The sequence below is a fragment of the Poecile atricapillus genome, chromosome 1, assembly GCF_030490865.1.
Source record: "Poecile atricapillus isolate bPoeAtr1 chromosome 1, bPoeAtr1.hap1, whole genome shotgun sequence".
NCBI lineage: Eukaryota > Metazoa > Chordata > Aves > Passeriformes > Paridae > Poecile > Poecile atricapillus.
Window position 1 is genome coordinate 180,126,519 of NC_081249.1, and position 15,192 is coordinate 180,141,710.

The following is a 15,192-nucleotide window of genomic DNA, read 5'->3' on the forward strand; positions in this document are numbered from 1 at the left end:
TGTTCAACATTTAACAGTTGACTTTCAATGTTCAACATTCAATGTTCAACTTTCAGTGTTCAACGTTCAACATTCAATGTTCAACGTTTAACAGTTGACTTTCAACATTCAGCATTCAATGTTCAACATTCAACATTTAACATTCAATGTTCAATGTTCAATGTTAAACGTTTAACAGTTCAGCATTCAATGTTTGATGTTAAAGATTCAACATTCAACACTCAACATTCAATGTTCAAGGTTCAATGTTCAATGTTCAATGTTCAACATTCAATGTTCAACATTTAACAGTTGATTTTCAATGTTCAACATTCAATGTTCAGCATTCAACCGTTGATGTTCAATGTTCAACGTTCAGCATTCAATGTTCAACATTTAACAGCTGATTTTCAATGTTCAACATTCAATGTTCAACATTTAACAGTTGATTCTCAATGTTCAACATTCAATGTTCAGCATTCAACCGTTGATGTTCAATGTTCAACATTTAGCAGTTCAGCATTCAATGTTTGATGTTCAACATTTAAGAGTTGATGTTCAACGTTCAGCGTTCAACGTTCAATGTTCAACGTTCAATGTTCAACATTCAACGTTCAATGTTCAAAGTTCAGCATTCAATGTTCAAGGTTCATCGTTCAATGTTCAGCGTTGAACATTCAACGTTGTGGGTGTCCTCCATTTCCAGATGGTCCTGGTTGGACTAAATCTTGAAGGTCTCTTTCAACCTTGATCATTCTCTCATTCCAGGATTTCTGGTCATTTCTTAGCATTGGTTTCCAAGACTTCCAGAGTTCTTGTGCTGGGATCAAAGCCCCGAGGTGGAACAAGGGTGGATTGGTGCCTTTTTGTGCTGGGGAGATGCAGCAGCTTTTCCATGCAAAGTGAAGAGAAATTGGTTTGCTCAGTCTGGAGGGGACAGAGGGGAGACCTCCCTGTGGTCTTCATCATCCTCCTGAGGAGCAGCTCTGATTTATTGTCCCTGTGACGAGGGACAGGAGCCAGGGAGCAGCTGGAGCTGGGCCAGGGAGGTCAGGCTGGAGATCAGGGAAAGGTTCTTCCCCCAGAGGGTGGAATGAGCTCTGGAAAAGCTCCCCAGGGAATGGGCACGGCCCCGAGGCTGCCGGAGCTCCAGGAGCGTTTGGGCAGCGCTGCCAGGGATGCCCAGGCTGGGATTGTTGGGGGGTCTGGGCAGGGACAGGATTGGACTCCATGATCCTTGGGAGACCCTTCCAATTTAGGATATTCCAGGTTTCTATAAAATGATCACCAAAGGCCTTGGATGCATCCTGAGCTCCTGGAATTCCCATTGCCTCCTTCCTTCCTCCTTATCTGAAGCTGTTACTGAAATTAAGGCTGGGAATGTCCTCCCTGGTGGGGAGCTTTAGATGGATCCCTGTGCTTTAATTCCCAGAGATACCAGGAGAAGTGTCTGTCTGAGGTGAAAATAAAAGAAGAGGGTTTGCCCAACAATTGTTCCCAGCTGGAGGGAATCTTTCCCTGCTCGTTTATTCCCTTCTGGAAAATCCCTGGGACACAGGCAGTTGGTTTGGATACAGAGCTGGATTGGCATCATCAGAGGGGATTCACCTCCCTGAACCAAACGCTTTGTCTGAACCTCATTTTCCACAATTTAATCTGGGAATGGTGGTGAAACATAAACTCCAAGCTGTGGGAACTTGAAAGAATAACCTGGGATTAATCAGACCAGGGAAAAACTGATGGATAAAGAGCCAGTGTGGGAATATTCTGGGGGAGCCACAGCCCCTGCTCACTTCTTATTCCCCAGCAGGACGAGGAATTAGGAGCTATTTCTGTCCTGGGGGTCAGGAGGGAGCATTGGATCAGCCTGGACTGGATCAGGAGATGGGCACGGATTTGTTTGGAATATTGTGTTTGAATTTCTGACATTTTGCTCCGAGTTCTGTTGTCATTCCTCAGCTCAGGAACATTAATTTGCTGGGATTTCCATGGGGGTGAGGTGGGGAAGCGGAATTGGGAGTGGAAAACAGCTTGGCATAAGGGAAAGAGGACAAGAACTTGGTGTGAGAAGAAACCTCAGTGTTTTAATTGACCCAGCAGACAGCACCAGCCAGCCCCGAGGAAAAGCCACATCCCCAAATCCCTGCAGACACAAATTCCATGAGACATGGCATCATAATAAAAATCATAATTATATCCCCCTCACATTTTTATTTATAGAAGACGATGCCTGGGAGCTGCAAGATGTTGAACAAAGTCTCATTAAAACACTCGAGGCAGATTTTTCCTTTTCCCTCTCTGTTCTGTGGCCCTGTTAATGCTGAGAAGGGTCCACAATGAGAAGAACCCATTAAATAAACAAAGCTCAGCTCCTTCCTAGCCCCAGTTTTATTATTCCCCCCCTTATTATTTCTGTTAAATGGGGAAAACTCTCCTTTAGAAGGAAAAAATGTCCATTCCAGTCTTGGATTTATCTTTGCTGGAAGTGATGCTGAGTTGAGGAGTGAAATACGAAAGAAAAGCAGAGCTTGGGTTGACTTTGTGTGTTTATTTCTCAGCATTTTGCCTCATTTTTCTCTCACTTTGGCTCATTTTGCTGTTGTGGGTCAGGATTTTCACACAGCAGCTGAGGAGAGAAGAGAATTTGCTGGAAATAGAAACTTCTGAGCCAGGCAGGAGAAGCATTTGGTAAATGGAGTTTCCATCTCGTGTCAGATGCACCCCAAATCCCACGATTTGAAAATAATCCCCCAATCTGACCCAGAAATACATGTTTGGTTCCCTCAAAACACTAACAGGGCTCCGAGGACATTCTTTCCCTTGAAATTTCTCTAAATTTCAGTGTCCTTTTCCGAGTGTGCCTTTGTTGTCTCTGCTTCATTCCATGAATGAAGCATCTCCATGAATTTTGTCTGGATGTTTCTCTATTTTTGTGGCTGCTGGCCACCCACACCCGACTTCAGAGGTGGAGAGGGACTTGGGACAAGGAAGGTGTGGAGGTGTTGGAGGAGGCCACGGAGCTGCTCCAGGGCTGGAGCCCTCTGGAGCCAGGCTGGGAGAGCTGGGAATGTTTCCCTGGAGAAGGGAAGGATCCAGGGAGAGCTCAGAGCCCCTGGCAGGGCCTGAAGGGGCTCCAGGAGAGCTGGAGAGGGACTGGGGACAAGGGCTGGAGGGACAGGACACAGGGAATGGCTCCCAGTGCCAGAGGGCAGGGATGGGTGGGAGATTGGGAATTGGGAATTGCTGGCTGGGCTGGAATTGCCAGAGCAGCTGTGGCTGCCCCTGGATCCCTGGCAGTGCCCAAGGCCAGGCTGGACATTGGGGCTGGACACTGGGACAGTGGGAGGTGTCCCTGGGTTGGAATGGGGGGCACTGGGTGGGATTTGATGTCCCTTCCAACCCAAACCATTCCAGGATTCTCTGATTCCAAGGTGGATCCTCCATCCAGTAAGAGAGGGAAATGCTGGATAACATCCTTGAAGGATACCTGCACATCAGATTGGGACAGGGAGAGCCACAGAAACGTTTCCAGTGCTTAAAATCAAGAGCATTGGCTGAGTTGGAAAGGGTTTCAGTCTGTGTGAAAATCATGGAACCATGGAATTACTGAGGTTGGAAAAGTCCTCCAAGACCATCGAGTCCAACCATCCCCCAGCACTGCCTCATGTCCCTGAGTGCCACATCCACAGGGCTTTAAATCCCGGCAGGAATGGGGAATCCATCCCATTCCTGGACATTCTGTTCCATTTATTCCCTCCTGAGCGACCTCTCCAATTCCCGTTTTTATGGGATCCCTCCTTCTTTCCCACCGTAGCAGCAGCACGTTTTTAATTCCATTGGACTCTGCCTCTGGGACTTTCGTCTTCTGGGAAGTGGAAACCTCATCCTCGGAGTTAATTTTTCCAAGGGGTGGGATTCCCTGTCAGTTGAAATAGAAAATAATGACCGTGCTCAACAGCAGCACAAAAGCTCTTCCCGAACAAAAAGCACTCCAGGGAAATCCCTTTTAAGGCCAGGATTTCTGGAAGTACCTCTGGATTATCCCTCTAAAAACTGTGTGTGGACTGCAGGCGTGGCTGCTAAAAAAAATAAAAATTAAGGAATAAAAATAGAAGGAGGAAGCTCAGATTGGGAAATTATTGAACTTCTGTTGCTTTTTAAATTAAATTAAAACCCTAGGATTTTGTTCTCCACACCTGCCTTCCTTCTGCTCTCCTGTTCCTTATCCCAAAACTTTTTGATGGTCGTCCCCCAGCAGGCCACTCCTGGCAGGAGGGTGAGGGATGGCACATCTGGACTTGTGGTCACTGCCAGGAATCTTCTGGGACTGGCTGGGAATTCTAATATCCTAAAATGTTGGCTTTTCGGTGAAACTGGCACAAGGAGCTTTTTCCCATCCGTTCTTTCCTCTCCGTATCCTGGGAAGGGCTCCCAGGAAGCAGAACTGAATGAATTTCGGGATGTGGGTCTGGCACTTGTTGTCACTGCCTGGAATCATCTGGGAATGGTTGGGAGTGCTAAAATCCTCAAATGTTGGGTTTTCTGTGGAATTGGCAGAAGGTTTTGGGTTTTTTTCCCCCATCCTTTTTTCTTTTTGTATTCTGGAAAAAGTTCCCAGCAAGTGGGAGAATGGAATAAATATAGGGATGGGGGTCTGGCACATGCAGTCACTGCCTGGAATCATCTGGGCTTGGTTGGGAATTCTAAAATCCTAAAATGTTGGATTTTCTATGAAATTGGAGAAGGAGGGTTTTTTTTGCCATCCATTTTCCCCTCTCTGTATCCTGGGAAAAACTCCCAGCAAGTGGGAGAATGGAATAAATTTTGGGATGAGGGTCCACAGAGGCCTTGGCAGTGCTGGGATAACACCTTGGCTTGATGATCTCCAAGAGCTTTTCCAGCCTTAATAATTCTGATTTTCCATCTTATTTCCTGGCTGGAGAATTCCAGAGGCCTTGGCGAATATCCACAGACATCTCCTCCATGGAGAAACGCCCTCTGTGATGGGATTTCAAAAGGTTTTAACCAAACAAACCTGATCTCCTCACCTGGAGAGCTCCTACAGCCATAAATTCCCAGTGTGCTCCCTAAAAGTTTACAGCTCTGGGAATGAATGTGGGAAAAAGCGGAGCTTTGGAGTTGAATAAATCCATTTATTTTTATTATCTGCCACGGGCTCAGACCTGTGAGCTCTTCCCAGGTTGGAGGGTCATGGATGAGTTCATAAAAGGCTCTCCTATAAAAATGGAGATGGTTTATTGATCCTTGTGCCCTTTCATTAGGACTCCTTGGAATTTTTGTGAGCAGGAATTTGATTTTGAAGGGAGTTTGCAGCTCTGGGGGACATCATGAGGAGCCCGTTGGGCACCACGTGTCTGGAAGGATTTATCAGAAGGGATTTCAGGAGATGGGATTCATCTGATCCCTCTCCTTGTGTTCAGGTGCTCACATTTCTTCCCTGTTCTGTCCCGGGGGTGCTGGGGACAGAGGCCGGAGGTGAGCCCGGGTGTGGCCAGCTGGGAAAGAGGCCAAAGGCACCTGGATTGGATTGGGAATTGTGTGGGAGCAGGGAAGGGATTGTCCTGATTGTCCCCTGTGCTGGAACCGCTGGAGCACTGTGAGGGCTGTGTCCAGTTCTGGAGAATTCCATTCTGGAAGGACATGGAGGGGCTGGAGCGTGTCCAGGGCAGGGAACAGAGCTGGGAAAAGGGCTGGAGAATTGCTGAGGGAGCTGGGAAGGGGCTGGAGAATTGCTGAGGGAGCTGGGAAGGGGCTGGAGAATTGCTGAGGGAGCTGGGAAGGGGCTGAGCCTGGAGCAAAGGAGGCTCAGGGGGCCCTTGTGGCTCTGCACAAGTCCCTGGCAGGAGGGGACAGCCGGGGGGGTCGGGCTCTGCTGGCAGGGAACAGGGACAGGAGGAGAGGGAACGGCCTCAGGCTGGGCCAGGGGAGGCTCAGGGTGGACAGCAGCAGGAATTTCCCCATGGAAAGGGCGCTCAGGCCTTGGAAGTGCCCAGGGAGGTTTGCAGTGCCCATCCCTGGAGGTGCCCCAGGAATTGCTGGACGTGGCACTTGGAGCTCTGGGGACAGGGTGGGCACCGGGCTCAGCTGGGACTCGATGACCTTGGAATTATTTTCCAATTTCAGTGATCCTGGGATTCCACTGGAGACAAGAATAAAGGTTATTCTTCCTCTTGATTGGCAGAAGTTATTAATGTTATTAATTACTAAAGCTGATAATTGTTTTGGCAGGGCTTGTGCTGTTCTTTAATATTGTTTTATATCCTGGCTGTTAGCACACGACAAGATCTGGGTACTTTTACCAACATTTTCTTTTTGGCAGAGAAAATGTTTCATTTTTCCAAGTTTTTTCTCCTCTTGGAGGGGGAGGAAACCACGAGGAGAAGGATGAGGTCACAGTGGTTCCTTCTGATATTCCCAAGGTGTTTTGCTGCTTTTGAAATGTGTTTTAAGAGACTTTTCCTGCTCTGTCAGGTAACTGGGACTGGGATTTTTAGGTCTCTGTCCTGTCTGATAAATAACCTTGGGAATTTTTATAGGATCCTGATCCTGATGTAGTTTTGAGGTATTTAAGAGTGGGAAAAAAAGCGTTGGAGGGAAATGCATCCCATGTTGGAAGAAATCCAAGCTCTAAGGAAATCCTGAACTCCAACAAAGCTGCTGAGCCATCCCAAAAGCAGGAACAGGGATAATCCAGTGTGCAAACCTTGGGAATGCTGGGGTTTCCTCTGGGACTGGGAGAAGAGCTGAGTTTCAAGGATAAAGAAAAGAGGGAAGATTTCCAGTGGATGACTTTGGGGCAGGAAAACTCAGCAAGGCTTTTTTTTTTTTTTTTTTTTTTTCGGGACAGCTTTAGCACAAGAATTAAACTTTGTAAAGGCCCTGGAAAACATCCAGCTGCAACATTCCAAGATTTTGTAATTTGTTTGGCAAGTGCAGAGCCCACTGGGGGTTGTGACAGCGTGTCTGAAGGGTTTTATTTATATTCCAATTCTTGTCTGGCTTGTGGCAAGACCCCTGAATTCCCATTTTCTTGTGGGATGGGGCAGCCCCAATCTGCTGTTCCGGCCATGTGTCCATGTCTTGGCAAGCTGGGATTTTGGAGTTTAGGAAAAATTTTGGCTTTTTTCCCCCCTTTTTGTTCTTCTTGAGGTTTTAAAAGTGACCAAATTCCAGCTGCTAAGCTGTCCCTGTTTCTTCTCGGTCAAATTCCTGCGGATTTTGGAATTTCACTCTCACGTGAATGTGTCGGGATCTCATCTATGATCCATCACCTGTATCCCCTTAAAATCAGGGAGGAAACGTCTTTCCATCAGGAAAAATGTAAGGACAGGGCAATTTCTGTCTCCAAACCCAGTGACACCACCGGGACAGCTCCTGGCTTTTCCTGGGAGCTGAGGATGGGAGGTTTTGGAATTTCCATCCCTGGAGGTCTTCAGGCCTTGGAAAACCACCTGGCGTGAGCTGGAGACCAGAGAAGGAACCTCCTGAGCTCAATCCCACCTGGATATTTCTAGGAATTACAGGATGGTTTGTGCTGGAAGAGATCTTAGACATCATTTATTCCCAACCCCCAACGCCTTTTCTCCCGGTGCCGCCAATTTCTGTAGAATCTTTCCTTCTAAAAGCCGTTAAAAGAGGAACCACGCTGAGCTTCTCCCCCTTTGATCTCGCCTTCATCTCTTTAACGGATCAGATTTGGAGCAAGTTGTAAACTGAAATTTTCATCATTCAAAGGAACCCAAACCTCCCCCTCCTTCAAAAGAGCAGCTCCGAAGGAGCCGGGAGCTAATTAAACCCAGCGCAAGGAAAAACAGGAATAAAAAAAAAAAATCCTTTTCTTTGCAAAATTAGCAGCGGTTTCTAAAAGTGGAGACAAAACCTGAAGTCTCTCCCTGGGATTTGCATTTAAATTGGAAGTGGGAATGCATCTGGCCTTGGAAGTGCCAAATAATTACTTGATATTAAAAAGTTTGGAGATGCTTCAGGAGAAGACGTTTGACATCTTAATTGTTCGGAGAGCTGCTGGAAGTTCAGGATTTCAGAATCTTCCAGCTCAAACCGTGTTGACAGGAGCTGGTGCCGAAATGTTGGGAATGTGGGGCTTTTTTTAGCAGGAATTTGCTTCAAGCCTGTCTTGGGATGCGGAGGGAGCGCTCGGGAAGGGGCGTTTTCCCGGTTATCTGAGAGTCCTTTCCTCAGGGCTTGGGGAGTGTTGGGAGAGGCTGCTCAAGGGTGGGATGCAGTCAAAATCCATGGAATTCTGCCCAAAATGTGTGGATCAGGACAAGATTTAGTGGTGACCACAGGGGTGGTGCTGGTGGATGGTTGGACTTGGTGATCTCAGAGGACTTTTCTGACCTGGATAATTCCATGATTCTAAATGCCCAATTTAATGAATTTGAGACTGATCCAAGTGGAATCTAAAAACTTGGACTATTTATTTAATTACTCTATTTTTTTAATGGTTTTGGAATTATTTTAGATTTCCTCCCAACCCAGATTGGACTTATGACTGGAATTGCATCCAGGTTTGGGTTTCTCAGGACAAGGAAGGTGTGGATGTGTTGGAGGAGGCCATGGAGCTGCTCCGAGGGCTGGAGCTGCTCCAAGAGCTGGGAATGCTCACCTGGAGAGGAGAAGGATCCAGGGAGAGCTCAGAGCCCCTGGCAGGGCCTGAAGGGGCTCCAGGAGAGCTGGAGAGGGACTGGGGACAAGGGATGGAGGGACAGGACACAGGGAATGGCTCCCAGTGCCAGAGGGCAGGGATGGATGGGAGATTGGGAATTGGGAATTGCTGGCTGGGCTGGAATTGCCAGAGCAGCTGTGGCTGCCCCTGGATCCCTGGCAGTGCCCAAGGCCAGGTTGGACTTTGGGGCTGGACATTGGGGCAGTGGGAGGTGTCCCTGCCATGGCAGGGCTGGGATTGGAATTTACTCCTCCAACCCAAATAATTCTGGAGTTCAGTGCCACACTTTGATTATGCAGAGCTGATATCCACAAACTCTTCTTATTTGGGGTGTGGCTTTGCTCTTCAATTCATAATTAAGTTTTACAATTAAGCCAGAAATCTGTAATTTCCTCTCCGTAATTTTCCTCTCCAATATTTCCTGGTCCATGACAGCAAATGCGAGTTTTTGGCAACAACAGATCCGAGTTTTTGCTGTTCTTCATGCGCTGAACAATGTCAAAATGTTATTTTCATGTAAAGAATTAAGTTTAATGACCACACTGGGATAATCACCAGTGAAAAAGATCTTTTGGACAGTTGTTAAATTGTTTGGATAATGGAGTTTAAGGGAATCCTGGAGAATGTTGAAGACAGACCCAACTTTGTTGCCCACAGCCAATAGAAACAAAAATTGGGTGTCTCTTCAGAGCTTGGGATAAAAACTTGGATTTTCCTTTTCTTGATTTGATAGCAGTGGAGAAGTTACTGCCCAGAGAGCAGGGAAGGATTTCCTTGGGTTTTTGGATCCATTTAGGCTGAAATTCCAGATAAAACTAAATATGGAGTGCAGGGCTCCTCCCATATGGGTACTGGAGAGGATTTTGTTGTTTCATCCATTATCACATCATTCCAGGATGGTTTGGCCAGGCTGGATTGGGTTTGGAGCCACCTGGGACAGTGGAAGGCGTCCCTGTTCATGGGGTTGGGACTGAATTTCCAACCCAATCCACCCCGGGTCAAATTCTGGAATCTTTGGCCATTTCCTTGCTGTTTCTCTGCGGTCCATTGCCCCTAAAAATTAAGCGGAGAATCTTACCCAGGATCACAAACTGGTTTTCCCCACATGTGAGAAGGAAACGGGAAGGGATCAGCGACACCTGGACACCAGGAAAGGTTTCCTGGCTTCTCTGACCCAGCTCACAGTGAGATCCAGGAGATCACAGAATTCCCAGTGATTCTGGGGGATCCTGGAAGTGAGGTGGGCATGATGGAATATGGGAAATTTCCATTCTGGGTGCTGAGGGCCAGGCTGGATTCTGAGCTCTCCAAACCTCCCAGAGCTGCTCCAGGACCGTGCAGGGCTCCACATCTGCTTGGGTGAAGTTCTCCTCTTGCTCACTGTGAATGGGTCAAAACAAAATCCCTGACAAGAAGTGAAGGGGAAGAACCGAAATTACTCCAAACCTCCTCTGGGAAGTGATGGTTAAAATCAGAAATTTGGGGTTTTGCTGCTCCATGGCGTTGTTGTCACAGGTTAAACACAGACAGAACCATCAGCAGCCCCAAATCCCAACATTCCCTGTGTCCTGTATCCACTTGGGAAGCAGCCAGGGGTCCACAATTCCTGTGTCAAAGCCTAAAAATGGGGCAGAAAATGGTGCAGAACTCGATGTATTTAATGGCAGTGTTTGAAGAAATTGGAAATTGGTGAGGCAGGAACGTTCTGAGGCATTAAAGGAAAATTTGGGGTTGATCAGGGAGGGGGTGGGAAAAAGCCAGCTGAACCTGATGAATGCAAATAGGCCTTGCTTGAGATCCTGAACTGCATTTTGTTACTTTGAAAATATAATTAATGAGGGAGGGCAGGGACTGTTTGTGAGGAGTTTGAGGACAAAACTTGTTTCATCTCGGGTTGTTTTGATCACATCCTCATTCTTTGGGGCCTCTTCGGAGCGAGGCTGGCACTTTGCTGAGTCTCAAAGAACAGTTACAGATTTATTTGCACATTTGCTGCTCCTTCGGAGCTCCGTGTGCTGGTGGCGTTCCCAAAAATCTGCTGGGAAGGGTCTGCAGCAGCATCGCCCACGTTTTCCTGGTTAACCAGAGAATCCTGGAATGGTTTGGGTGGGAAGTGGCTTTAAAGATGATTCCATGCACCCCTCCCACTGTCCCAGGCTGCTCCAAGCCCCAGTGCCCAACCTGGCCTTGAGCATTCCCAACTCCTTCCCAGCCCCGTCCCCATCCCCACCCTCCCAGCCAGGAATTCCTTCCCAATATCCCATTAAATCTCTTTCATAACCATTTATCTCATTTGTAACCATTCCCCCTCATCTCTGCCTGTCTAAAAACCCCTTAACCTCATATTTCTCTTTTATTTCTGTGTCTCACCCCATGGAAACTTCTCAGCGATGCCTAAAATGTAACCGATGACACAAAATCCATGGCATGGCTCAATTTTCTTGGCATTTTGGAATGCCCTGCTGGAAATTTCCTCCTGGAAACGGAGGTCCAGGAATCTACAAATGAGGAAAATCCAAGCCTCGGTTTTAATGGATTGCTGGATGGAGGAAATGATACAAAAACTCCTTTTCCTTTACCTGGTGGTTTTGTATCAAGCTCAACTCCGGTGTTCCCACCGTGGTTGAAATCGGGAAGGTCTGAAGGGATTTTGGGAACCTCATGCAGAGTCATGGAATGGTTTGGGTTGGAAGAACCTTAAAGACCATCCAGTTCCACCCCCCTTTCTGCTGGCAAAAAACAGCTTTGATCCAAATTTTGAGGTTCTGACCCCTTTTCTTACCTTGGAATCGTTGTTTTTCCACAAAGGAAAGTTACCCTGACTTCCCTGCTAGACTTTGTTCAGTCCCAGGCAGGAGAAACTGCTGAAAACTCAGAAATAAAAATAGTTTATTGAGGTTATGAGCAACTAATTTGGGCTGAAACGTCGCTCTGGTCGTGCCCATCGATTTTTTTTCTTTTTTGGTTTTCCCTTGCCTGAAAAGGATCTGCATAAAATATTGAGGGGTTTTGTGTGTGTAAGCATTGTTTGAGCTGTTATTTCCACACAAAAAAAAAGAGCTCAGCTCGTGCCTCAGAGTTTAATTCCATGGCAGTTTCCAACTGGTTCATCCTCGTGATTCCGATTCCTGGGAATTGGCTGAGGCTTTCCCAAGGGAAGGAGAACTGCTCAGTGAGGAAAAGTGCAAAAAATTCCATCTTGATTAAAGCCACGAAACTTCCTTGAGTAAATATAAGCAAATGAATAATGTAAATAACTTAAATTATAAATGAGTAAATAAAGTTCAACCCGTTGGATACTTCAGGATGTGGTTAGAACCAGGGAGCAGCATCCAAAATGATGCTTTTCCTAGAAAAACACAAAATTTTCCATTCTCTCCTTAAAAAGTTCGCCTTCCTCAATGGAAGAAGCCTCTCCTACCCTGTGAGAATGAGGGTAAATAGCTCAAATTCAGGATTTTCCCCCCACTTTGAAAAGACAAGCAAGTAAATAAATAAATGTGAATTATTTTCCTGGTTCTGGAAGTGTTAATTCTTTTCCAGGGGCTGGGAGTGCTCATCCAGAGTGGAATTTGCAAGTCCCAAAGAGTTGCGTTGTTCAAGGAGATACCGAATTACCAACATTGAGTTTGAGTTAGCAAAATTGAGCCTGAATTACCAAAACTGAGTTTGAATAAGCAAAATTGAGTTTGAACTAATGAAACTGAGTCGGAATAAACAAAATTGAATCTGAATTCAAATTTTCACCACCCGTGGATGGAGCAGACGGAGATTTTTTTAGTATTGTCTAAAGTATGGAATCTCTAGAACCTTCCAGGGCCTGGAGGGGCTCCAGGAGAGCTGGAGAGGGACTGGGGACAAGGGATGGAGGGACAGGACACAGGGAATGGCTCCCAGTGCCAGAGGGCAGGGATGGATGGGAGATTGGGAATTGGGAATTGCTGGCTGGGCTGGAATTCCCAGATTCTGGGGGAAACTTATCCGTGTGTTTAACCTTTGGAAGATCCAAAGGTTAGGGTTAGGCTTAGGGTTAGGGGTTCCACCAAAGAATCCCAGAGTTATTGGGGTGGGAAGAAACCTTCAAGTTCATCCTATTCCATCCCATGAGCAAGGACACCTTCCACCATGCCAGGCTGTCCCAAGCTGTGTCCAGCCTGGCCTTGAGTTTTTCCAGGGATGGAGCATCCGTTGGCTCTCTGGGGAACCCGTGCCAGTGTTTCATCCTAAAATCAAATAAAATCTCCACCTGATATCTCCCTTTCCCACAAAAAAGGCTCAGCTCATGTCTCAGAATTCAATCCTGTGCCAGTTTCCAGCTGGTTCATCCTCGTGATTCCAAGTCGTTGCTGCGCAGATTCCTGGGAATAAAATCAAATCCTATGGCTGCAGCCCCTTTAAAAACCATATTTAGGCCTCCAGTGAAGCCCGATTTCTGCTTTATTACAGAAAACTGTTCTTTTTCTTGGTGTTTCAGCCTTAAAAAAAGGACGCTTTTGGATCACCCCTGACCCGTACCACAAAGACGACAACATCCAGATCGGGCGGGAGGTGAAGATCTCGTGCCAGGTGGAGGCCATCCCCTCGGAGGAGCTCACCTTCAGCTGGTTCAAGAACGGGCGGCCCCTGCGCAGCTCGGAGAGGATGGTGATCACCCAGACCGACCCCGACGTCTCCCCCGGCACCACCAACCTGGACATCATCGACCTCAAGTTCACGGATTTCGGGACCTACACGTGCGTGGCGTCCCTCAAGGGAGGCGGCATCTCGGACATCAGCATCGATGTCAACATCTCCAGCAGCACAGGTGAGGAGCAGCTCCTCGGGCTGGGGTCTGGGTGGGGGAGGGAGCCCCGTGGTGGAGAAGGTTGTGTGGAGACCTCCCAGAACATTCCAGGGGCTCCAGGGAGGGAATGTTCATCAGGAATTTGGGACAGGACACAGGGAATGGCTCCCAGTGCCAGAGGGTAGGGATGGATGGGAGATTGGGAATTGGGAATTGCTGGCTGGGCTGGAATTGCCAGAGCAGCTGTGGCTGCCCCTGGATCCCTGGCAGTGCCCAAGGCCAGGCTGGACATTGGGGCTGGAGCAGCCTGGGACAGTGGGAGCTGTCCCTGCACATCCAGGGATGGGATGGGTGGGATTTAATCCCAAACCACTCTGGGATTCCCTGACCCTCAATCAGGGGCTGAGTTGCTTTGATCAAACAACAGAAACCTGAGGAAGTTCCCTGTTGGATCATTTTTTTTTTGTCATGGATGTGCTCTGGGGTTGGAGCTGCTCTGGAGGCAGGCTGGGAGAGCTGGGAATGCTCACCTGGAGAGGAGAAGGATCCAGGGAGAGCTCAGAGCCCCTGGCAGGGCCTGAAGGGGCTCCAGGAGAGCTGGAGAGGGACTGGGGACAAGGGATGGAGGGACAGGGCACAGGGAATGGCTCCCAGTGCCAGAGGGCAGGGATGGATGGGAGATTGGGAATTGCTGGCTGGAATGGAATTCCCAGATTTGCTGTGGCTGCCCCTGGATCTCTGGAAGTGCCCAAGGCCAGGCTGGACATTGGGGCTGGAGCAGCCTGGGACAGGGGTGGCACTGGATGAGATTTAATGTCTGTTACATCCCAAACTTTTCCATGATTCCATGATTTTACTATCAGGAAAAGAACCAGGAGGATTCTTAGAGGAAAAAAAACAACTTTGGAATGATGGATGAGCATTCCATACAAACTTTGTCACCTGCCTGCCCAGGTGGAGCAAACAGTTCTGTGTGTGCACTCATGCATCCAATAACTACTGAATTCCCTGGACTTCCCTGGGAATCCTTGGGAAATCTGATGGGATTTCCTGGAAACTTGTATTAGTTGTCTTTTCCTGTCAGCTCACCACAATCCCTGCAGGAAATGATGAATTCTGTCACCTCTTAAATTTCCTGTCCTGGAACGCTCCAGAAAATCAGGAAAAGGGGGAAGAGAACGCGGAATTTGAGCTCAGCCTTTTTTAGCATCCGAGCAGGAATTCTGCTCTTGGAATGACTTCATTACCCAGCCAAGTGGAAGCTGAAATAGTTGCAGTGCTCTGAAGGTCATTACTGATTCATCAAGATTCATTACTGCTCTGCTAATTAGGAACAGAAGGCCCAGGCACAAACACATTTCCCAAATGCCAGGACTTGCAGGCATTTATTAACGTCCCTCTGGATGTCTGGGATGGATGGGGGGGAATTTCCTCTTCCTGGTGTTTGTGCAGCTCCTCCCGGAGTGGGGCAGGAGGGGCTGTGTCAAATCCTAAGGAAGGAGGAGATCCATGAATTCTCCAGGAGGTTGGGAAGGGACGTGTGGCTCTGGAATGGCTCGTGTTTATCGGGAATTTTTTTATTTTTTTTTTTCTCCCCTTGACATTTTCAGCAGGAAAACCAGGGATTTATGTCCTGAGTATCTTACATAAATGGACCTGAAGTAATCCCCTCGCCGCTCCCCCCATATCTCAATAAAATAGGTCAGTGAAGAGTGGGAATCGA

The 15,192-nt window shown here is 47.6% G+C and overlaps 1 protein-coding gene across 1 annotated transcript in view; it reads left to right on the forward strand.

Annotated features, from left to right (window-relative positions):
- The window catches only part of MDGA2 (MAM domain containing glycosylphosphatidylinositol anchor 2), a 220,014-nt gene that overhangs the window by 135,809 nt on the left and 69,013 nt on the right, over window positions 1-15,192 (forward strand). Inside the window, exon 11 of the mRNA XM_058855841.1 lies at window positions 13,161-13,490. Within this exon, the coding sequence (XP_058711824.1) occupies window positions 13,161-13,490 (330 nt within the window). The remainder of the gene's footprint in view (window positions 1-13,160; window positions 13,491-15,192) is intronic.